Below are 23980 nucleotides of genomic sequence, written 5' to 3' on the forward strand. Positions count from 1 at the left end.
ATCTACCTTAGTTCCTAAATGTTAAAGAACTCGTTATGGTCGTAGAACGCTTGCTCGACTAACCAATTTTTTAATTTGTTTTTAAATATTATATAGGGTAGGTACCTCTTAGGCCCACTTGCATCATTCCACTAACCCGGGGTTAACCGGATAAACTTGGAGTTACCATGGTTACCAGTACAATTTGACACTAGGTTAACGGTTTAACCGCTTAATCCCGGGTTAGTGGAGTGGTGCAAGGGGGCCTTACGAGCGGATGGGCCGTTTTTGGAGGTTTAACCTTTTAGACGCTGTGTCAAACACAAAAGCTGTCACTTGGACGCCACGTCACCGAAGTGTCTAAACTAAATTGACCTTTATGCATATGCACGTAGGTCTATGTTGCTCTGTGGTCTGTGACCGATTAATCGGTCTTTGGCGTTGAACCTGCGGTGCGGATATATCGGTCATTGGCGTCCAAAAGGTTAAAAATAGATAAATTGAGAGGTAAGCAAAAAAACATGGAAACATTTTTATATTTATTGTATTTATGCAATTAAGTAAACTATAGGTAAATACCTAAGGTTTAGTTATACAATTATAGTGCATTGCAAAACTAAGTACAGTGGAAACTGGATAAGTGGAATCGCAAGGGACCGGCTGTTTAGTCCCGCTTATCCAGGTTTTCCATTTATCCAGTTTTCCACTAAACCAGGTTCAAATAAAACATTTTCTCACTTACAGAGGCTCTCGCTAACAGAGGTTGTGGATGCTAGTAATGTCGCTTATAGAGGTCACGTATGGTATGATCAAGACTTAAATAATCATCTTTTATTAAATATGTATGTAGATATGTATGTATTGACAAAAATAGGTATGTAATCCTGACTTAAAAAAAAGCAATACTGTAAACAATCCACAGTACCTAGTGTATACAATTTTCAAAATTACAAAAACTAAATCACTCCTAATATTTATTTATGCACGAGAAACCAGTATGGTTAAATAAATCAATATACCGATTGTACTTTAATGCAAAAAAAACTGAACGATGTGTGATCTCATACAAAATACGTAGTTAAAACACGAACCATAATGAACGAAACAAACTACCCTCCTTGTGACGGTTTATTAAAAATACAAATTTTATAACGCCGAGCTATTCCACTCATAGAGGTTTCGGAGACGGCTGCTTCCAGTTACAGAGGTAAAAATAAGAAATTTTCGAAAAAATGGATTCCGCTTATAGAGGTCCCAAAATTCCACTTAAAGAGGTAATTCGTTGCCAAGGGACTGGAACCGAGAACTTGGGTCCACTTAAAGAGGTTTTCCACTAACCCAGGTTCCACTTATCCAGTTTCCACTGTATTAATAAGGAATAATCGAATTTTTAAACTGTTTTTCTCTCTGATAGAAATATTTTGCAATTGTGCATATTAAATTTTATGACATCAACTAAATATTTAATTCAAAAATGTATCAAACTAATATTCAGACCCTAAAAATTGATTAAATTTTCGCTAAGAAATCTAAAAATATCCTCTAATCTACCCTACCCAAAGTCAACGTAGCCATAGATAAAAATAAGTAAGGGGTTGTGCACAAATCACGCGAGGTATTTTTGGCTACTTTTTGACCCCCTCTCCCCCTGGGTGATATTTGGTGAGGTTTTTGGCTACCCCCCTCCCCCCACGCAACCTCACGTGTATTTTTTTGAATTTTTTTCATTCGACCTAATTTTAAGATAAATAGTGTTGTATTTAGAAAATATTGTTTATTTTTCTATTTTCGTTAAATACATTCGCTATTTTGAAGTGCAGAGTGAAGATTTATGTTTAACGAAACCGAGAAAAGGTATTTACTCATGTGGTTGGTTTTTTTTTCTTAGTTTCGTTTACTGTAGAAAAATACACGTGAGGTTTCCTTATACCCCCCTCCCCCAACGTGATCTATCGTGAGGTTTTCGTGACCCGCCCTCCCCCCATCGAACCTCGCGTGATTTGTGCACGACCCCTAAGTAAAGAGTGGTAATTCCATAGTCTCCATACATCAAATATCAAATATCAGTTTTCTTACCATGCCTTACCAGAAGCAAGGGTACTGATAGTTCCACTATTCGTTTTTTAGCATTAGAAAGAACTTGCAAGAAGGTAAGCGATCTTAACATGTCTTTTAATTAAAAACGCCTTTTAAAAATCAAAAACTATTACTTATGAAAGCAGAATAATATAAATGATCGTATTAGATTCATAATTGTTACATATTTGCAGTAACTTATTGTAAGTCATATCGAGATGTCGACGACGAAGTAAAGCCCCCTCCAGACTATGCGCGTGAATCGCGGGCGAAGCCGCGAACGCGAGTGTGGAGTCGATTTTCGCAGACAGCGAAATCGACTCCACACTTCGCGTTCGCGGCTTCGCCCGCGATTCATGCGCATAGTCTGGAGGGGGCTTAACGTGCGTTTTGGTAAGGAAACTGATGTTATGGAGTTACCATGCAGTCTTTCTTTATTTCTATTTTTTTATATTACTCTATAAGGGCCCCACATCTGGCGTCTTTCGAGCGTCGGCGTCTGGTCAGCGCTATGGAAAATGACGTCGCTGCGCAGTTGCGTCGACGTTGCGTCGAGCAGCGGCCATAGAGTTGTAGACGCCGACGCTCGAAAGACGTTGGAAAGGGGGGGGGGGGGGCTCTAATACTGACTAATCTACGGTTTGTACTCGGTCTTGGGGTAAACACTGATGTAAGAAACACCATCCTTTTCTGACACAGGTTTGAACGTGTCGCCAATAGTCACTTGCCCTCTCTTCTCTTTTTTGTCTCGCTTCCTCAGCCTGTGAACAACAAGAGAAATAAAATATTTAACGTTTTATAATTATTAAACGAAACTGTTCCATCCTTTCAAAGAAAAAGACCTCATTAATGTTATTCGTAACACAGTTTCGTAGAAACAAACCATTTTATAGTTCGTGACCTATTAGGTTAACAGTCGTAACCGGTTACCTAAAATAGTAGTAGGTACTTGTTGTTCGTAACCAGTTACTAAACTTTGTTACGTACTACTTCAAGAGTCATTTATGTATAATTTTTTTTTTAAATGTCTCTCAAATCTATAACAAGCCGTTGATAATATAATAGTTTGTCAATGTCCTTTTGACATAAGTAATCCTATAGTATTATTCAAACAGCATGGGTACGATGACAGATGTGATAATTTATTAGGGCTACAAATATAATGACCACCAAAAAATACTTTGGTACCCTAAACAAAAAAATCATGCTTACCAAAAAAAATTACTGAACACCAAAAAAATAAGGCCTAAAAATACAAAAGTACCACCGTTTTAATTACGACTGCCCTTCAAATTGTATTCAAATACGAAATATATTGAATGACCACCAAAAATCATTAATGATCACCAAATCTTGAAGACCAAATTAATGCGATATTTTCACCTAAATAAACCACTATGATTACCAAAAAATGTATACATATTACCAAATAAAGTAAACTGATGCCAACATTACTAGCCCCTCCCGCTCAACCCCCAGTACCCCGCACCGCATACCTACCTAACTTAACCTACTTTTCTACTAGCATTTCGTTATGCTACTAGAAAAGTAAGTTAAACTGCTATCAGTTAAGTGGGTTAGGTTAGCACTGCGACCCTTACAGGAACGAAATGGTACTATAAAAGTAGGTTAGGTTAGGTTTGAACTGCGACCTTTACAGAAACGAAATGCTACTATAAAAGTGGGTTAGGTTAGGTTAGAACTGCGATCCTCACAGAACCGAAATGCTACTAGAAATTGGGTTAGGATAGGTTTGAACTGCGACCCTTACAGAACCAAACTGCTACCAGAAAAGTGGGTTAGGTTAGGTTTGAATTGCGACCCTTACAGAAAGCAAATGCTACTATAAAAATGGGTTAGGTTAGGTTTGAACTGCGACCCTTACAGAAAAGTAATGCTACTGGAAAAGTGGGTTAGGTTAGGTTTGAACTGCGACCCTTACAGAAAAGAAATGCTACTGGAAAAGTGGGTTAGGTTAGGTTTGAACTGCGACCCATACAGAAACCAAATGCTACTAGAAAAATGGGTTAGGTTAGGTTAGAACTGCGACTGTTACAGAAATAAAACGCTACTAGAAAAAGGTGACGAAATGGATTAATTAATTTTATAGTATTATATTAAATATTTGCACATTTTTAATAAAAATGTGGGCACAAATTTGGTGGTTTTTTACTATTTTTGGGTTTACAATGATTATTTTGGAGTGATTTGCTTTAATAGGATAGCAAGATTTAAAAATTTGGTTATAATTTTACATTAAAATGGAGTTCAAATTTTGGTGGTCATTTAATATTTTTGGGTTTACAATGATTATTTTTGTGTCATATTCTTTAATAGGATAGCAAGATGTAAAAATTTGGTTACCATTTCACATTAAAATGGGGTTTTAAATTTGGTAATCATTTACTATTTTTGGGTTAATAATGATTAGTTTGGTGTCATTTCCTTTAAAAGGATAGTAAAATGTAATAAAATTGGTAATCATTTCACATTAAAATGGTGTTATAATTTTGGTGATCATTCATTATTTTAGGGTGGTAAAATATATTTTTTTGGTATTAAATTTTATTAAATCTGGTGATCAGTTAAATAGCAGCCATTTATTAGGTAACCTTTTATCGAATAATTTCGCAAAGTAGATGAAATTTGTCACCGTACTTATGGTGTTAGAAAAAAATTATAACAGAGGCTAAGTTTTTGTAATAAATCCATATTATTAATATTATAAATGCGAAAGTGTGTCTGTCTGTCTGTCTGTCTGTCTGTTAAGTATTTACGCTTAAGCCGCTGAACCGAATTTAGTTGAAATTCAGCATAAAGATAGTTTGAGTCCCGGGGAAGGACATTCATCCCTGAAGAGAGTACAAAGGGGGGTGGAATAGAAAGAGTTAATGAATTGCCTAATAATTGATGTAAGTTATTAGCATTATCTAGGCGTTATACCTACTTCAGCTGCTCACTAATTCCTCGCAGACGAAGTCGCGGGTAAAAGCTAGTATTTAAATAAATACCTGGCCACACCACCAGCAATCTTCTTCTCTAGATCCTTCTCGAAGGCCTTCTTAGGCCTTTCCTCCTCGACCTGTCGCACTTTATTCTTCTCCTTCCGTTTGTAATAGAACACCTCCCAGGCCAGAGTTATCATGGCGAGGCCGAGGCCGAAAAGTGTCGCTATGAACACGCCGCCTGCAGCATACAACAAAATTTTTATACAGTAGGTACTCCATGCATAGACATCGGTTACACGCTAATTCTGGCGTCAGTTCAGTCTATCATTCTGGTCAGAATGACGAGAGAATTATCGTGTAACACTCGGACTGACGGACTGATGGTCTAGCTAGATTAATATTTTAGATAATATTCGTCAGTCCATTTTGAATGACAGAAAACTGATAGGAGACTAAGGGAGGGGCCACATCTAGCGTCTTTCGAGCGTCGGCGTCTACAACTCTATGGCCGCTGCTCGACGCAACTGCGCAGCGACGTCATTTTCCATAGCGCTGACCAGACGCCGACGCTCGAAAGTCGCTAGATGTGGGGGGGCCCTGATCGTGTACCCTGTTTGTGTCATTCTCGCGTCAGTCACCATATTAGACAAGACTAAATGACTGTGTTGCGTTCTGTGTCCAAACGGCGACTGTGTCGTAATTGTATCAGTCTGTTGTCAGTCTGGACTGATCGTGAAACCATGTCCATTTTCCATCATTCTGGCATCAGTCAAAACGCGAATAAGACTTATGACTGAACTGACGCCGGACCCTCCGGGACATCCCGGCGTCAAACCCCTCCGGGACATCCCGGCGTCAAACTTATGGATAGGATAGAGGCCCACTCTCTAAATTCCATTACAAACCTCAAAAAAAAAAAACTGACGCCGGAATTAGCGTGTAATCGATATCATACATAGCAACGCACTCCTGACATCAGCACCAGATGTGACTTGTTTGCGTGGAGATGGGCGAATGTGTGCCGGGACTGTCTGAGGTTTTGTGAGATGATAGGCTTTCCAGCACTTGCATTTGAGTTTTAATGTTTAAGTACGTAATTAGTTTAATTATGCGGTGTATTGACATACGCTGTGATGCCGTGTAAATGTATTTAAATAATAAATAATAATAAATAAATATCCAAGTCCAGATATACTGTCACATACCTAAACTTTCCAAAGTGATACCCTCAGATTCGTCAGCATCAGGGCACTGTTGTCGTGCCGTTTCATTCCAGTACCTGAAACACAAGTGTCGTTTTTAGAGCACCATGGTATTTTTTTATTCATCATTCTTCTTTTTATAATATGAATGTAAAAGTAAAATATAAAAACACTTAAAAAATACATATAAACACATTATAAAAAACCTAACCTAGGGTGCCGCCGGCAGCGGGGCAGGGCCCAAGCTACTGGTGGCTGGTGGTCAGGGCCGCAGAGTGAGGAATCGACGTACTATACGCGCCGTGTCCAAAATTACCGCCTTCTGCATCTGACCCTTGTATTTTTTTATCATTAAACTATATTATTACTATAGTCTGTATTTTTAGGTATTTAAATAAAAAACAAACAATTGTAATTTTCGGGTAGTTATATAATTTATTGGTTAACCGACCAATCACAAAAACCGCCTGATGGATCAGTCACTGAACGACCTGACTTTAACCTACATTATTTGATCGTGTATTGTTTTCTTCTACCCTCAACTGGCTTAAGGAGCCATTTGAGGGAAGATTTTTGTTTACTTTTATTTAAATAGGTACCTAAAGATACAGAGTATACGAATAGAATGGGCACAGAGAACCAATATTTTGCGCCATGAAGGAAGCTTCCAGCGCTTCGTTTTCTATCGAAAGCACCATGTAGTCACCGATCAGCCGTCATAGAAAATGAAAAGCCGGACGACGCCACGGCCCGGTCTAGCATGAGTCATCTTTGAGTTGTTGTTTTGACAACAAACCACAGAAGCGGAGCGTGAATCTCGCGACCTAAACTCGTAAGCGCCAAGAATCTCACGGCGCTCGCGACGTCTTGGTCGCGTGGTACAGGTTGCATTGCAATTGCGACAATTTCAATGTTTGAAATCGCTTCTCTATAGTAATAATCTCAATGTTTGTTATACAGTACAAAATCGTTATCTAAATTATATCGACTCACTTAGCAGCTAGCTGTTCCAACAGTCTCTCCTTCTGTAAATCTAGCAGAGCCCTGGACAGCTCCTCCTGAAGCCTCGAGCCCTGCTGCACTGCAATGGCATACGGCTGCTCTGCAAACACTTCACCGACTTCTGTGAGGTTGCAGTTTAGGGTCACCTCGTATCTGAAAACAGCCCAATCGCTTTAACTTTTAAAAGTCAATTAGCCGAAGTCAGTCGCGCAATGGTGCACAACTTCATTCTTACTTGATTTCGGCGGAGTCGTGTATGAAAGCAAAGTCTGCATCCGTGTGTTCGTCTACCTGTCGGAACCCGGTCTTAGCGTCTGGCACAGGCACTGAAAAAAACAATAGCTAGGTCATCTAAAGAACGTAACAAATAATGGTAATTCCCAGCGATTTTAGGGGCACCTTACACTAGCCTCTCCCGAGCTCAACACGATACGTCAAACGTCGTTTGTCGAATAGGAGTCCTGTGTGTACGTACAAGTTGACAGAAATGTCACGTTGGAAACGCACGTATTTTTCGATGACTTCTCTGTCACGTTTACTCGCGTAAACTATTCACGTGGAGTAATTCTGGCTCAGTTTTCATTAATATAATTAGAAAAAGAGCGTTTTATGTGTGAAGTTAGGCAACTATGGGAAACTCGCGTAAAAACGTTTGTAACTCATGGTAGCAATTGAAATTTTTAGTTCTTTAGGTGACCGGTAGAGGCACTGTACACTTACTCCATACATTTTCCTTAACCTTCTCGCTATCGACTGTCATTCACGGAACTCATGGTAGAGCTCAAAATTCAAAATTCAAAATGTTTATTGCAAATCACATTACACATTATTAGGTGGAGCTTATAAGTAGGTGGGTTTACATGTGACACATACCCTGCAAGGGCACAGCAATACTTAAAACTAACATTATTATTTGCATATAGATTAACATTATTAATCGTGTTTATCGTTAAAAAAATCATTTACATTGTAGTAACATTTGTCGACTAAGAATGTTTTTAAGCGTTTATTAAATATCGGCTGTTTTTCAATATTTTTAAGGGAGTTCGGTAGGTGGTTGTATATTTTTATTAGCATGTAGTGAGCTTCTATACGCCATAATTATCTTTGTAAAGACTAATGTTAGTACTTACTAGAAGCATTGATAGCCAGCAATATGTGCCCGTACTGTTCCCTGATTGGATAGTCCCACACTCGGTATTGAGATTGGTCTGATGTCGCGTTCAGTGTTATTTCCTTCCATACCCTGGGAATAGGAACGCAGCAAAGATAACTAACTTTCAAAAACCGGCCGACCGAAGGTTCCGTACCCAAAGGGTAAAACGGGACCCTATTACTAAGACTCCGCTGTCTGTCCGTCTGTCACCAGGCTGTATCTCACGAACCGTGATAGCTAAACAGTTGAAATTTTCACAGATGATGTATTTCTGTTGCCGCTATAACAACAAATACTAAAAACGGAATAAAATAAAGATTTAAGTGGGGCTCCCATACAACAAACGTGATTTTTGACCGAAGTTAATCAACATCGGGCGGGGTCAATACTTGGATGGGTGACCGTTATTTTTTTGCCTTTTTTTTAATTATGGTATGGAACCCTTCGTGCGCGAGTCCGACTCGCACTTGCCCGGTTTTTTTAGTATTTTGTTGTTATAGCGGCAACAGAAATAGAATTTCTTCCTCGCGTTATCCCGGCATTTTGCCACGGCTGATGAGAGCCTAGAGTCCGCTTGACAGCTAATCCCAAAAATTGACGTAGGCACTAGTTTTTACGAAAGCGACTGCCATCTGACCTTCCAACCCAGAGGGGAAACTAGGTCTTATTGGGATTAGTCCGGTTTCCTCACGATGTTTTCTTTCACCGAAAAGCAACTGGTAAATTTCAAATGATATTTCGTAGGTAGGTACATAAAAGTGCCGAAAAACTCATTGGTACAAAAATACATCAAACAGAAATACATGATCTGTGAAAATTACAACTGTCCTAACTAACACGGTTCATGAGATACAACCTGGTGACACACAGACTGACGGACAGTAGAGTCTTAGTAATTCTATCTTCTTCTTTTTCTTAGTCGTGCACTCTTGACAGAGTGGTCGTGGTCATGTCGCGGTCGATTTCTGCGCCACCGCAGCTCTTGCGATCCGTCGCCATGTTGTTCTGTTTTTGGTGGCTCTTAGTCTTAGTAATTACGCTCCCATTTTACCCTTTGGGTACGGAACTCTAAAAAAGTAGCCATCGGCCACATAAGTTGGTATAGTGTGTTAGCTTTCAAATACAGCTCGACGGCTAATCCTATTGTCTATTGTTAAGTAAAACCGCACGTGCTACTTACCTGCAAAAAAGGGTCTTCATTATTCTATTTGGCACCTAGCGTTCGACTCGCCGGCACTCAGTAAAAAAAGTACGTATTTTTTATGCAGGTGGTTATGGCACGTGGCACGAGCGGTTTTACTGAACAATAGACAATAGGATTAGCCGTCGAGCTCTATTTGAAAGCTACATACTATATACCTGTACAGTGTATCTTCAGCAAACTTCATGTTGATGAAGTACTGGTGTATGGTGGAGCCTTCTACCACGGTATAGTTGATCCTAGATTGGCGTGCTAACTGCTCTAACGATGACACTGGTGTCTATGACAAACAAAGAAAGATTATACGTCATGTACAAGGTTAAGTGGGGTCCCTTTGTTTCCCATAAAGTTTTAAGTCATAATGTATTGTTTGTCATATTATCGTTAGTCATAAATCTGAAACCGTTAATTTTTCAGGATTTTCGTGAGGTTATTCTGTATATAGGTTAGATTAGGTTTGTTTATGGCAATTCTGAAAAGTAACGCGTTTCTGAGAAAAACCAATTATGACTAACGAAAATTCGGACAAACAATACATTATGACTTAAAACTATTTGGGAAACAATAGAGACCCAGGTAAAGTATACCTAATAGTTTGTATCCTTAGGTATTTAAATAAAAGTAAACAAACAATTTGTACATTTTTGGGTAGTTATAGCATTTATTGGTTAACCAACCAAATACAAATCCGCCTGGATCTGTCACTGAACGATTGACTTTAACCTACATTATTTGATCGTGTAATGTTTTCATCTACCCTCAACTGGCTTAAGGAGCCATTTGACGGTAGATTTTGTGTACTTTTATTTAAATACCTAAATATAGAAGTTTAGAATTTCAGTTTTTTTACAAATACCTACATTATAATTGTTGTTGTGTTGTGTTAATTAAGCGGTTAAACCGTTAACCCAGTGTTAAATTGTACTGGTAACCATGGTAACTCCAGGATTAACCGGTTAACCCCGGGTAACTGGAATGATGCAAGTGGGCCTAAATATGACATTGATGCATCAAACCGGTTTGTTTACAGTTTATGCTAGTGGTGCCGCCTGCGCAGAGTTTTGCCTAATATTCCCTTTAAGGACCACTTGCACCATTCCACTAACCCGGGGTTAACCGGTTACCATGGTTACCAGTACAATTTGACACAGGGTTAGCGGTTAAACCGGTTAACCTTGCGTTAGTGGAGTGGTGCAAGTGGCGCTAAGATAACTAAGGGCCACTTGCACCATCCCACTAACCCGGTGATAAGCGGTTAAACCATTAACCGTGTGTCAAATACCACGGACTAGCAAGCGCAGCGTAGGACGTCCACCCACAAGATGGACGGACGACCTTGTTAAGGCCGCCGGAAGACGCTGGATGCGGGTCGCTGGCAACCGTTACGAATGGAGGTCCAAGGGGGAGGCCTATGTTCAGCAGTGGACGTCTTATGGCTGAGATGATGTGTGTCAAATTGTACTGGTAACCATGGTAACTCCAGGTTTAACCGGTTAACCCCGGGTCAATGGAATGGTGCTAAGGAAGCAAAACTATCTTGCCTGCATTCTCTCGACAGTCAGGAAAGCCGCCAAATTGGCCGTGAACGTAGCCAGCATAAGCACCACGAACAGCCAATAGGCAGCCACCAGAGTGCGTCCTGACAGCGCCTTCGGAGCCTCCCCTCCACCTTGGGGGGTGAAGGAGGTCAGCGCGAACCAGAAGCTTTCTTTAAGAGTGAATTCTCTGCAAAAAATATCATCATATCAGCCAGGGGACGTCCTTTGCTGGGCATAGGCCTCTCCAAAGAGTGCCACAATGACTGTATTGCAAAAAATATGAAACAAAATATTTCAGCCTATAGGTCCTACTGCTGGGCACAGGCCTCTTCTCATGCGCGAGAGGGATTGGGCTATAGTCTTCGCGCTAGCCCAATGCGGGTTGGGGACTTCACATACTTACACCTTTGAATTTCTTCGCGGATGTATGCAGGTTTCCTCACGATGTTTTCCTTTACCGAAAAGCCAGAAAAAACTACAAAACCTTATTTAAGAAGGACTCCATTTTCCTTTTTTTTTACTGAACTAGGTATCTTGTTAGACCAAGATAACTCTGCAACAATTTTGACAGCACTGACTGTGCAAATGTTATTTATACGTCATCATCATCATCATCATCATTCTAGCCTTCAGTCGCCCACTGCTGAGCATAGGCCTCTCTTCGTGTACGCCACTTATCCCGGTCCTGAGCTAGTCTCATCCAAAAGTGCCCCGCAATTTTCCGAATGTCATCCACCCAACGAGCCAACGGACGCCAGGCGCTTCTTTCATCCGAAAGTGGCCACCAATCCGTCAACCTTTTGGTCCACCTGCCATCACTCTGCCTAGCAACATGTCCCGCCCAACTCCATTTAAGCTTGGAGATAACGTCACCCACGTCTCGCACCTTGGTGCGGCGTCGGATTTCGACATTCCTCACTCGGTCTTGCAGTTTAATGCCGAGCATGGAGCGCTCCATGGCTCTTTGTGCTACTCGTATTTTATGCACAGCCCCCTAGTGAGCGTCCATGTCTCGGCACCGTATGTCATGGTGGGCAGGACACATTGATTAAAGAGGCGAGTTTTCAGGCATTGTGGAAAGTTTTCAGATTTGAGGATGTCCGAAAGTTTGTTGAATGCCGCCCAACCCAACTGGATTCTTCTGGAGATCTCCTTTTCCTGATGTTTTTTGTCGAAAGATAGAATATGTCCAAGATACACGTATTGCTCGACCACCTCCAGCTCTTCGTCTCCCACCGTTACGGTGAGATTCGAATTGCCAGTGATGTTCGTCATAACTTTGGTCTTGGACATATTCATCTTAAGACCTACCTTTATAGAAGCATGGTATAGTCCTTGAATCATGCTTTGAAGATCATCCAGTGACTCGGCAAACAAAACAATATCGTCGGCGAATCTCAAGTGCGACAAAAAGACACCATGGATGTTAATACCGGTCTTGTCCCATGCAAGCGTTTTTATGGCGTCTTCTAGTACCGCCGTAAAAAGCTTGGGTGAAATGGTGTCTCCTTGTCGCACGCCCCTTTTGATGGATATATGATGGAAGGATTATACGTCATAATCTCATATAATTTTGACGTTTAAAATAACGCTCGCACAGTCTGGAGTCCAGACTGTGCGAGCGTAATTTTAATAGTCCAGACTCTGGACTATCAGAATTGCTGCAGACTTATCTTGGCCTATCTCTAAGAGACTCTTTTGTGTTCATATGGTACAATGGTCATGAAATAGACCAAGACCAAGCTATTCCTATTTGCCATATTTTTTCCTATTTCGCAACTGGTTACCATGATTAGTTGCGAAATGGGGCTAAGCGATAATAAAACGAATTGTGGCTTTCTAGCACAGAAGGGTCCTTATGCTTCATGTGCAATAAAGTCCTTTCCATCTGAAATCCAACAGAAATTCTGATAAAAACATCCTTAAGGCCCATTTACATGGTTCGAGTTTCTCGCCTCGAACGCACGATTATCGTAGCACGAGAAAAAATATTGTATCATGTAAACTAAACATACGATATCGTACTAGAAGGAGCGATAATCGCCTCGCCTTTGCTGATTGGATGTCTCCGTGTAAACAAAATTTAATGCGAGAATCGCATTTCGAGACTTTCGAGTTCATGTTTTTTGTAGTCCCAATTTTATGCGTTTTTTGGGACATTTAAAATGTTTTATTATTGTTTATGCCAAAACGTACAACAATATTTTTCTTTTCATACAGTGTCTTTTGTGATGTTTGACCATAGGTACTCTGATGGGTGAATTAGGTCATACTGAACAGCTTTTAGAGTGTGGAGCCAACCCTTAAATCGCGAACGCGAAACAAATCTGCTTTTTCCATAGAAAACATTGACGTACCTACATAGTATGACTCTTCGAAATTTATGACAACCTATCTACCTACCATGGAGTAGGTAAGTAAAAGTTCTTTTGTATGAGCTACATAGGTATGTATTCACCCCCCAGAGTATAGTCAGATATCATATCACAGAAACACCGTGTAGGTGTACTTGATATGTTGTCGTTTCCCGGCAACTTATTTTTTTCTTAAAAGCAACGTCATGTTATTTCAGCCAAGAGCCAATATTAAAATACTCGTAAATGCAACTTAAAATATATTAATTAAAAATAATGAGAGAAACAATAAATATTTACTAAGAATATTGACAATATAGTGAAAAGATTAGTAACTAATCACGTAAGTTGACAGGTAAAACTCGTATAAAAATCGGTTCGCACCGATTCGTGCGATACTCGCACGTACGTGAAAAAATGTCATACGAGAACCAGTTTAGACGAGTCGAGAAATCGTACGCAAATATCTCCCTAGAACGCAGCTCCCCGTGTAAACTATTTCGCCTGGCGATAATCTCCATTCGAGTATCGCATGACATAATCGTAGGCGAGTTTTTATTTCTCGCATGAGTGTAAACATTTTTATACGATAATCGCCTGACGATTATTGCATACGATAATGTCATACGATTTCTCGCCCCAAAGCGTGCGAGAAACTCTTCTCTGATTGAAAACCACAATTGGTTTACTAACCTGCAAGGGTACGGATAAGCATCCGGGTTGTTCCTCGCCGAGTAAGGCGAGTATTTATCCAACAACCAGATCATGAAGCCTGTCAAAACTAGTGCCGCCACGATGCTCAGCCACACTTCGGTCCGCAGTACGGTCATGAATTTGAAGAGGGAGGTTTTGCGCGTAGGCTTCCGGATTACTGAAAGAAAACTTGGTCAAATTTTAATAACAAAACAAATAATAGAATAAATAATAGTACTCTACCGTATAGAAAAGAGACTTCCTACAAAACCGAACTTTTTCAGCGATTCAGGGACGAATCATGCTGTCACATGCAGAGATAGTCTGCGTCGGTCCGTTAAAGCGTGCTCCCGTTGAAGTTCCTCGTTGTAGAGCGAAACATTTCTTAAAATACGTTGAACGTATACGTACGTACGTAGTTTCGTCTTTTTTAGGGTTCCGTACCCAAAGGGTAAAACGGGCCCTATTACTAAGACTTCGCTGTCCGTCCGTCCGTCCGTCCGTCCGTCCGTCCGTCTGTCACCAGGCTGTATCTCACGAACCGTGATAGAACCTAGACAGTTGAAATTTTCACAGATGATGTATTTCTGTTGCCGCTATAACAACAAATACTAAAAACAGAATAAAATAAAGATTTAAATGGGGCTCCCACACAACAAACGTGATTTTTGACCAAAGTTAAGCAACGTCGGGAGTGGTCAGTACTTGGAGTGCCCTTCGTGCGCGAGTCAGACTCGCACTTGCCCGGTTTTTTTTTACTATGAATGGGCTTACTCATGGCCACAGACTAGCCGAGGCGTAGACGTGGCCTATGATGGAGCGAGCTCGCCCAGAAGGTGCCTGTTCACTCTTGATTTGAAGGTTGCCGGGTTAATAAGAACACGGAAATATAGACACCGGCAAGGAATTCCTTTCTTGGCAGTGCGCATAAGGAAAGAAGAAGCAAAGCGCTTCGTGCGAATTGGTGGAATATCTACCAAGTAAGGATGGAAACCGGCCGTGCGTCTAAAAGCGTGCGTCTTACCAATAAGTATGCCGCTCTGCTCAAAATACGGCGCCACGAAATCGATCACTTCCTCTCTCTCAGCCGTCATAGTAAGCGCTGAAACCGCTATGTCAGTCTCCTAAAAATTCATAAATATCATCTAAACCTTGGCATAGAGAAATATAGTAAGCATAGAGTGCTCACACCATACATCACAGTTTTGGTGCCAAAACAAATAATTGGGAATATTACGCAATAAACTCTGGGTATAGAGGGCGTTACAAGCGCAATCAAAGGGCCTACCGCGAAACACGAAAATCGAAAGTTCGGTTTCTGCCTCTCTATTACTCTTGCCTATTCGATCGATAGAGAGGCAGATAACGAAATTTCGATTTTCGCGTTTCGCGGTAGACCACCTGTAAACAAACCGTCATTGTGATAACTTGTCAAGAAACTGTTAAACGCCTATGTATAAGTTACTCTATGGTTTACTAAACAATATAGTGCTGCACTCTGGCGGCAGAACATTGCAGTAATACTCCCTAATAGTTTCGTAGTCGACATCTAACAATGAGTACTGCTATTCGATACCTACAACATTTTATAGGTACATTTTAAATAAAAGTTTTAAAAATTATAGAGATGCAACGGATAGTTGTTTGGCCGGATACCGGATACCGGATATTTGGCCTGACCATCGGCTGAATATCCGGTATCCGGCCGCCGAATATTCAGCTAGCGGAACTATAACTTATAACTAAAGTTCGCGCGGACACATTTCCAGGTTCGAAATGAGTACGCGTGCATGTCAGTGGAATGTTTAAATTGTTTTAAAATAATAAACAAGTACGATTATGATCAAGACTGTTTCTTAAATCCTTAGTTTACTCCGAAATCAAGCAATTTTACTATCCGGTACCCGGCCGGATAGTAGGTCACTGTCCGGTATCCGGCCGGATAGTAAAATATTGGCCGGATAGGCCGGATACCGGATAGAAACCGAATATCCGGTGCATCTCTAAAAATTAGTTAAAACTATCGGTTTCTTACTGCCCTCATGAGGTCTCCCACTACTCCGTCCCACGTCCCGTTCGCCAGTCTTCGCCCAAACGAACCCGTTTTTGGGGTTATTATTTCATAGTCGAAATCCATTGACTGCATGGAATAACAAAAAAATCTGTGTAAATAACCAATACAGTGTATTCATCCCATAGACTAGGAATCCTCTAGACCGAGTTTAGAACAATTATTTCATGCAACCGATGATGCCAAAAATGTGGGGGTGTGCGGGACGAGGTGAGCGAAGTCCCGTGCCGTGATTGGTCCGTTCAAAGACATGGACGTCACACAAAGACACTTTCGACTCGAACATGGAGTAAAATTACCGTATGCGTGGCAGAGCTCAGTCGTGCGATGCTCAGTCTGGAGGATGTTTTGTCTGTGATTCATCCTTACGCGTCTTATCATGTAAACAAACGTGACGTTAAACTGTCATTCCAACAATACGATTCATAGATAATCTAGATATCTTTAGTCACATAATTTTGAGGTGATCCGTTCGCTACTGCGATTATTGATGAAAATGATGAAAATCTTAATAGAAATTATATTTTTCAGTGGTTATTTGATTATTTTCAATAATATATGATTTTCTTTGTATACAGCATCATTTTAAGTGATGATTATAGTGTAATTCCAGAGAAAAGTTTGATGATTTCTTCGAGAAGGGTTTGTTTACATGATAGGACAAGTAAGGATGAATACGCTTTTTTAATTAATTTAATTTTAAGATAACGAATAAAAAAAAACTTTTAGGTACCTATTTGCATAGACTAAGAATCCTCTAGACGGAGTTCAGAGCAATTATTTCATGAAACCGATGCTGCCAAAAATACTGGGGTGCGGGGGACGAGGTGAGCGAGTCCCGTGCCGAGATTGGTCCGTTCAAAGACACGGGCGTCACACAAAAACACTTGACTCGAAAATGGAGTAAAACTACCGTATATTTGTGGCAGAGGGGGTAGCGCTACTATGATCAGTCTGGAGGATATCTTGTCTGTGCCTATTTGTTTCTCAGACAAATTGTTACCTCAGACAGCTTCTGTATGAGGTCAATACAGTATCCCTCATACATCGGTTCTCCATCTTCGTTGAACATCAGCTCTCCAGTATTCGGGTCTAGCTTCGGCATCGTCCAGGGTACGGCCTGAAACCATGCAGGATAACCGTAGGTTTAAAAAAAGCATATGCAATTGCTCAGGCTTTCGGATAAAAATCCATGGCTATCATATACAGGGTGATTCATGAGACGTGAGCAGGACTAATCCTGCACACTCAGTAACTGATAATTGATCGATCACCGTCGTATTTAGGTGAAACAACGACACTTTTTCCTATTTTTTAACTTTTTGGCGAGGGCAAATTTAACTCTCTACAATCATGGTTACCCTACCAGACCTAATTAATTAACATAAAACCTCTTTAACCGTAATGACAGCATTTTGATTACGAAGAAAATAAACTGTCAAACTTGAGTGAGATACGAGTTTTCAAAAGTAACCAGACCGTGATGACATTCAATTTGACACAGAATATCGGTAGTTTAGTATTCTAATTTTAGGGTGACAATGTATGTCGTAAATAAATTTATTATTATTTTTTCAACACGAGTTGAAAATTAACGTAATCTCACTGATACTGATACGAAACAGTTGCTTATAATTTACAAAATGCGCAGTGTTAGTCCTGCTCACGTCTCCTGAATCACCCTGTATAGAAAAATAGGAATATTACGCGAAACTCTGCGTAGGTAGCGCCACTACCATTATCTGTCACAATCTGGGGGTAGACCCCCATATTAGACATATTTGGGGGTAGACCGCAAAACAAGAAAATAGAAATTTCTAATATCTAACCTCTCTATCACTCTTGCGTATTTGAGCCGTAGAGAGGCAGATAACTAAATTTCGATTTTCGCGTTTACCGGTAGGCCCTTGTTAACAAACCGCATTGATGCATCAATGCCATATTTTATAGTCTGTGATAACTTGTCAAAAACAGTTTAAGGCGCAGTATGTATAAGTTAGTCAATGAATTTACTAGAGTCTGTAGTGCTGCACTCTGGCGGCAGAATATTGAAGTAATATCCCCTATTGCTCAGGCTTTCGGATAAAAATCCATGGCTATCCATAAAGAAAGAGTGGTAACCGGACAGGATAAACTTACAGGAGCAGTTCCAATCCTAAAGAACTGTCTTAGAGGTTCCAAGGTCACTCCCGGCAGCAGCTTGTATTCTTCATCAGCGGACCAGACGGCTGCATGCTGTAGACCTGTCTCCGGCTTCAAGGTTGATAGGATGAAACGGGAGCGGAGGAAGATCCCGGATCTGGAAGACTTAGATGTTTAGATGTGCAAAAGTTATCTGATAGAGATCGCTTTAGCGATAAGACCGCCTGTTTGTCTGTTTCTATATGTGTCGCTTAACATCAAACTCGGGTAAATCCATTCGACCCTCTCAGCAAATATCTTTTCATAATACCAAAATCGCATGATCCGACATGGATTTACCCGAGTTTGAAGTTAAGCGACTCATATTTAATAGTCGATTGTTTTTCTATGTACATAATTATTAATTATTGAGGTGTGCAACAGGCCTGTATTTTAGTCTACTTTGCTCTATGTTTATAACCCTTAAGGATGACTCACGTTAGACCGGGGCCGTGTCCGGGCCAGAACCTCCGGCGCATCGTCTTCTATGGAAAGCATCACTTGATCGCCTGTCATGTCATAGAAAAGTAAGCGCCGGAAGCTCCGGCCCAGATACGGCCAGGCCCAACATGAGCCATTCATTATAGTTCGTTTTTTTAGCATTAGAAAGAACTTCACAGAAGCAAGAGTGCAGTTTTTATCAGGCTCTTTAATTGTTAATAATTATTGAATTATCTAATGTAGCATGGTCAATACATACAATTTACTTCAAATTATTACAGCTAAAAGTGCCGGATTTGGAACCACAAGCTTACTTCTGCGAAGTTCTTTCTAATGCTAAAAAAAACGGACTGTATTTTGTTACGTCCGGTCAGGTCCAACAGAACAACAACCAACAACAGAAGTCCAACAGAAGTTTCGGTTTCATTTATGGCAAGTTTTAGCATAAAAATCACGTTTTAGTTTCTAGGATTTGACGCTTGGCGCAGTGTTAAGACTTACCTTTCCGCATCCCAATAGAACAGGCTCTCATTCGAAGCCCCCAACTCCTCGGCCAGCTGGCGGTAGACCTTCGACCTGGTGCCGTTCTCCGCCACCAGGTTGTCGCAGTCCACCCTGGTTGTGAAGTCATCGTCGTCTAGCTTGGAGTACGTTTCTGTCAGGAGTTGGAGGAGGGCGGAGAGGATCGGCTGCTTTGGCTGTAAAAGGAAAGAGAAATGTGGACGACCGTCTCTCCATACAAACGTACGTAGGTACCTACCTAGTCCCCATTTCTGGATAATCATAGGTAATTAATTAATCACTTGGAGGATATAACCAAATGGAGACGTCTGTAATAGGTATTCTGAACAAAATAGTCTGCCGATTTTTACGGGAGAGGGGTAAGTCAAATAATGTAGGTATAACGTAAGTAACATAAAAATTACCACGTCAGAATAGATAAACGTCAGTCCATGCAATGTGCGTTGGTCATTCGACGGAGGGAAACGCCTGTTGATTGCTACTCCGTTTGGTTATATCCTCCAAGATTATTCACAATCAAACCAAGAAAATCTAGACTTGAACTTTTCTGGAGAAGGTAAGATTCTAATCTAATGATGGTTGCTTTCGTAAAAACGAGTGCCTCCGCCAATTCTTGGGGTTAAGTTTCCAAAGTGGACTCTAGGCTCTTTTAGGATGCCACGGGAAAAACTCTGATATGATAGATGATGTATGGATAACAATGTACCATCACGCTCCGCGGTTGAGCAATTTAGGGTCCTAGCTTGGTTGTTCGATGCTTACGCTATGGAAATTCTAATTTAGCTAGAACCCTAAGTGGCTCAACAATCGCGGAGCGCGACTATACCTGTACCTCAAAATCCTGCGAACAGCTGCACCCATCCTTCTGCCCTATGACCTTGCAGCATTCCGCAGGGTCCACCTGCAGCACCATAGCTGGCTTGACAGGCTGCAGCTCCAGGGTCGAGTAATCCGTCAGCACCAGGTTCCAGCGGTAGTCTCGCCGGACCAGCTTCTCTTTGACAGCCTGGTGACGGACCAATTTTTTTGATTTTTTTTTTGCATTTGGATGTTACTGCAGCAGCGACACTGCTGCAGGGGGTAAAGCGGGTGATGTTACTGTCAATCTCCTAAAGGATGGCTCACGCTAGACCAGGCCGGGCCCGGGCTGAGGCGTCCGACGCGTCATTTTCTATGACGGCTGATCGGTGATGACATGGTGCTTTCCATAGAAAACGAAGCGCCGGAAGCTCCGACCCGGCCCCAGCCCTGTCTAGCGTGAGTCGGAAGACCAGCGTCAGGTCAGGTACTACTTCAGTAGGACCTGGCATGTGCTGAGTCATCATCATCATCATCATCTCAGCCATAAGACGTCCACTGCTGAACATAGGCCAGAGGCCTCCCCCTTATGGGGGGTGAATGCCATAATCGCCACGCTTGGCAGGCGGGTTGGCGATCACAGTCGAGTACACCGAATTTGAGGGACGCTGCTGCCCGTCCACCGGTGGTCTTGGACGTAGTTTAAGGACATTCCCGGGTCCATATGCTGAGTATTCACCATTATCAGTCTAGTTATGACAGTATACAAGTTAATATGTGTATGTAGGTATGTATTCTTCGCAGATGTACCTATGCAGGTTTCCTCACGATGTTTTCCTTCACCGAAAAGCTAGTGGTATAAGCGGCAGTGGCCGAGTGGATGAGGTCCGACTTTCAATCCGGAGGTTGCGGGTTCAAATCCTGGCGTACCAATGAGTTTTTCGGAACTTACGTACATAGACTAGGAATCCTCTAGACGGAGTAGAGCAATTATTTAATGAAACCGATGCTGCCAAAAATACGGGGGACGAGATGAGCGAGAGTGCCGTGATTGGTCCGTTCAAAGACACGGACGTCACACAAAGACACTTTCAACTCGAAAATGGAGTAAAAATACCGTATATCGTGGCAGAGGAGGTAGAGCTATGCTCAGCCTGGAGGATTTTTTTTTGGGAGTTAAACTAAAAGTGACATTCCATTTCCAACTGCAGCTGCAATACTGTTCATTTTCTATGGAAATTGACAATGACAGCGACGCGTTTCCATAGTAATATGAACAGTATTGTAGCTGCAGTTGGAAATGGCATGTCACTCTAAGTTAGGAGGATCCTCCTTTAACTATTGCAATAAAAGAAAAAAAGGGGAAGGATGTCTTGTCTGTGAATTATTTACTCTTTTATAAGTATCAGTGACGAACGCCGTGCTGCCCACAACGACGAAGAAGCTCGGCTCAGGCCTCATCGTCTTCAGTGCTCGTGCGGAGTCCCGCGTGAGGCCGGCGTGAACCCACACGCGGACGTTGGACTCGCCGAGAAGCTCGTAGAGAGTCCGGTCCACGTCTGAGAAAGATTTTAATAGTTGGACTAAGTTTACTCTGCACCGAATTAGAATTGACCAATTGGGACGTGACGTAATAAAAAACCGGTCAAGTGCGAGTCGGCGTGTTCCAGGGGTTCCGTACGTAAGTCCGACTCATGCTTGACTGCACATTTCTTATAGGTTTTCCTGTCTATATAGGTAAAGTACTATTTTGTGTATTTTTTTTCAAAATTTTAGGTCCAGTAGAGTAGTTTCAGAGATCAAGGGGGATGGTCGGACAGACAGACGCACGAGAGATCCTGTAAGGGTTCCATTTTTTCCTTTTGAGGTACGGAACCCTAAAAATACTGTTATGCTGACACTTAACACTTTGTCATTGCAATATCTCTGCAGATATAGCTAGATCTGACTGTCATAGGACTATTCAAGACAGCTTTTGAGCCTTGGGGTCTAGCCAGCATTATGGAAAATGGCGTCGCTGCGCAGTTGCGCCAACGTTGCTTCGATTGCACCCATATGGCTCCTCTACACGATGGGCCAACGCTGGCCACTCCAACGCATTTATGCGTTAGAGCGAGCAAGTGATATGGCTATCTCATTCTACCGCATGGCTGCTACTTGGAGTGGCCGGCGTTGGCCCATCGTGTAGAGGGGCCAATAGAGTTGACGCAGAATAGATAATAGTTCTGCCGTACAGAAAGGAAACTTCCTGCAAAACCGAAGTTTGACAGCGGTTCAGGGTAGGATCATACTGTCCCTTTCTAATATATGGCACTATCCCTTTCGGCTATTTAGGGTTGTCAAAATTCATTATCTGAGCTGAGTTCGGCCGAAGTCAGAAGTTTCGCACCTCGGGTGACGCTAGGGGTGTCTGTCTCACCTGCCTCGCTCTCCAAGAGCAGCGCTGCGTCCGTAGCGTTCCTTGACTCCAGATACTCATCCATAGCTCTGACCAGGTGCTGCGAGCCGAGCCGAGCCCGCACCAGGGGCACACCCGAAGAGCTGGCCAGCTCTTCCAGCGAGTCCCACGGCGTCCAGGACAGGTCGACTATCATTGAGACGCCGGTTGACAGGGCGGAGCATACTGGAAAAAACTGGACAGGTGTAGTAGTGTAGTGTGTAGGGTTCCGGTACGCAAAAAACGGCAAAAAAAAATCACGTCCGTTGTATGCGAGCCCCACTTAAATATTTATTTAATTTTGTTGTAAATAACGATCTGTAGGGATTCCAATGTAATATATGGCATTGGTTTTACGTTCGTCTTAACTTACATTGTCTGTAGCTTTCTTCTTCGTTCTCTCGGTCTAGCGAAACGATGGCCTCGCTCACTCTCAGGTCTGGTTGGGCCTCCTCGGCAAACTTTAGGCCTCGGCCGACTAGCTGCGGTAGGTCTTGTTCGTGGGATTCTATAATGAATACTGGAAAAACGTTTGGATGAAAGTTTTGATCTTTACTTTCGTGTTAACTAAGAAAATTTTTAAATTATAAATGAACGTTTTCGGAAGCTCGTAACTTTTATAATATAATTTATAAAACCGGACCAGCCACCAGTCCAGTCCACCGAGGTTTCCGTACTTTTTAGTATTTGTTATTTGTTGTTATACCGGCAACATAAATACATCATCTGTGAAATTTTTAACTGTCTAGCTATCACGGTTCATGAGATACAGCCTGGAGACAGACAGGCGGACAGTGGAGTCTTAGTAATAGGGTCCCGTTTTTACCCTTTGGGTACGGAACTCTATAATTCTAAAAAAAGAAATGCTAGTAACTCATCATCATATTTATTACTACAAATAATCTGGTTTCTAAATTCGTGTGAATTTCTGAGACAATCCCAGGCCAAACTATATCTATAATTTTTTTTATTGCATCATTTTCATTGAAACTTACCGAATCGCAAACTCAACTCCGAAGCCACACATCCCAAATTAAAAATAAAAATAGCCAAAAACAAACAACATAAATCCATTTTAATACCGACAAGAACCACAAGAGCCGCAGCTCTTTACTTTATTTAATAAAATCACGGAAATATATTCCTGTAATAAGTAAGGTATGAACAGAGTCAAGAAAACATAAAATATTATGCGTAATTTTTCGAACATTATAACGTTTAACAAGCCATGATCTTATCTGGCCTGGCTGAAAATAAATAAAAAGAAACGTTTATTTCTGAACGCATCCGAAACTTTTTTTTTTCAAATCTGGAGGGAAATAATTTAGAATGAATACGGAAATTTGTGTTGAACTTGAATCCTTGAAGTAAAATGATAAAA

General features: G+C 41.4%; 1 protein-coding gene across 1 annotated transcript; it reads right to left on the reverse strand.

The window, feature by feature from the left end:
* Positions 1 to 2646: 2646 nt before the first annotated feature.
* Positions 2647 to 23980, reverse strand: LOC134676241 (ionotropic receptor 25a). The gene is made up of 19 exons (XM_063534564.1): positions 23595 to 23980; positions 22973 to 23119; positions 22582 to 22785; positions 21555 to 21721; positions 20197 to 20370; positions 19344 to 19540; positions 18360 to 18519; positions 17224 to 17340; positions 16185 to 16289; positions 15174 to 15273; positions 14150 to 14327; positions 11106 to 11289; positions 9723 to 9844; positions 8341 to 8453; positions 7443 to 7533; positions 7199 to 7360; positions 6209 to 6282; positions 5067 to 5241; positions 2647 to 2816 (listed from the first exon to the last, which is right to left on the reverse strand). Exons 1-19 carry the CDS (start codon positions 23671 to 23673, stop codon positions 2690 to 2692), a joined length of 2676 nt encoding a protein of 891 aa, XP_063390634.1. The 5' UTR covers positions 23674 to 23980; the 3' UTR covers positions 2647 to 2689.

The sequence above is a fragment of the Cydia fagiglandana genome, chromosome 24, assembly GCF_963556715.1.
Source record: "Cydia fagiglandana chromosome 24, ilCydFagi1.1, whole genome shotgun sequence".
In the NCBI taxonomy this organism is placed as follows: domain Eukaryota; kingdom Metazoa; phylum Arthropoda; class Insecta; order Lepidoptera; family Tortricidae; genus Cydia; species Cydia fagiglandana.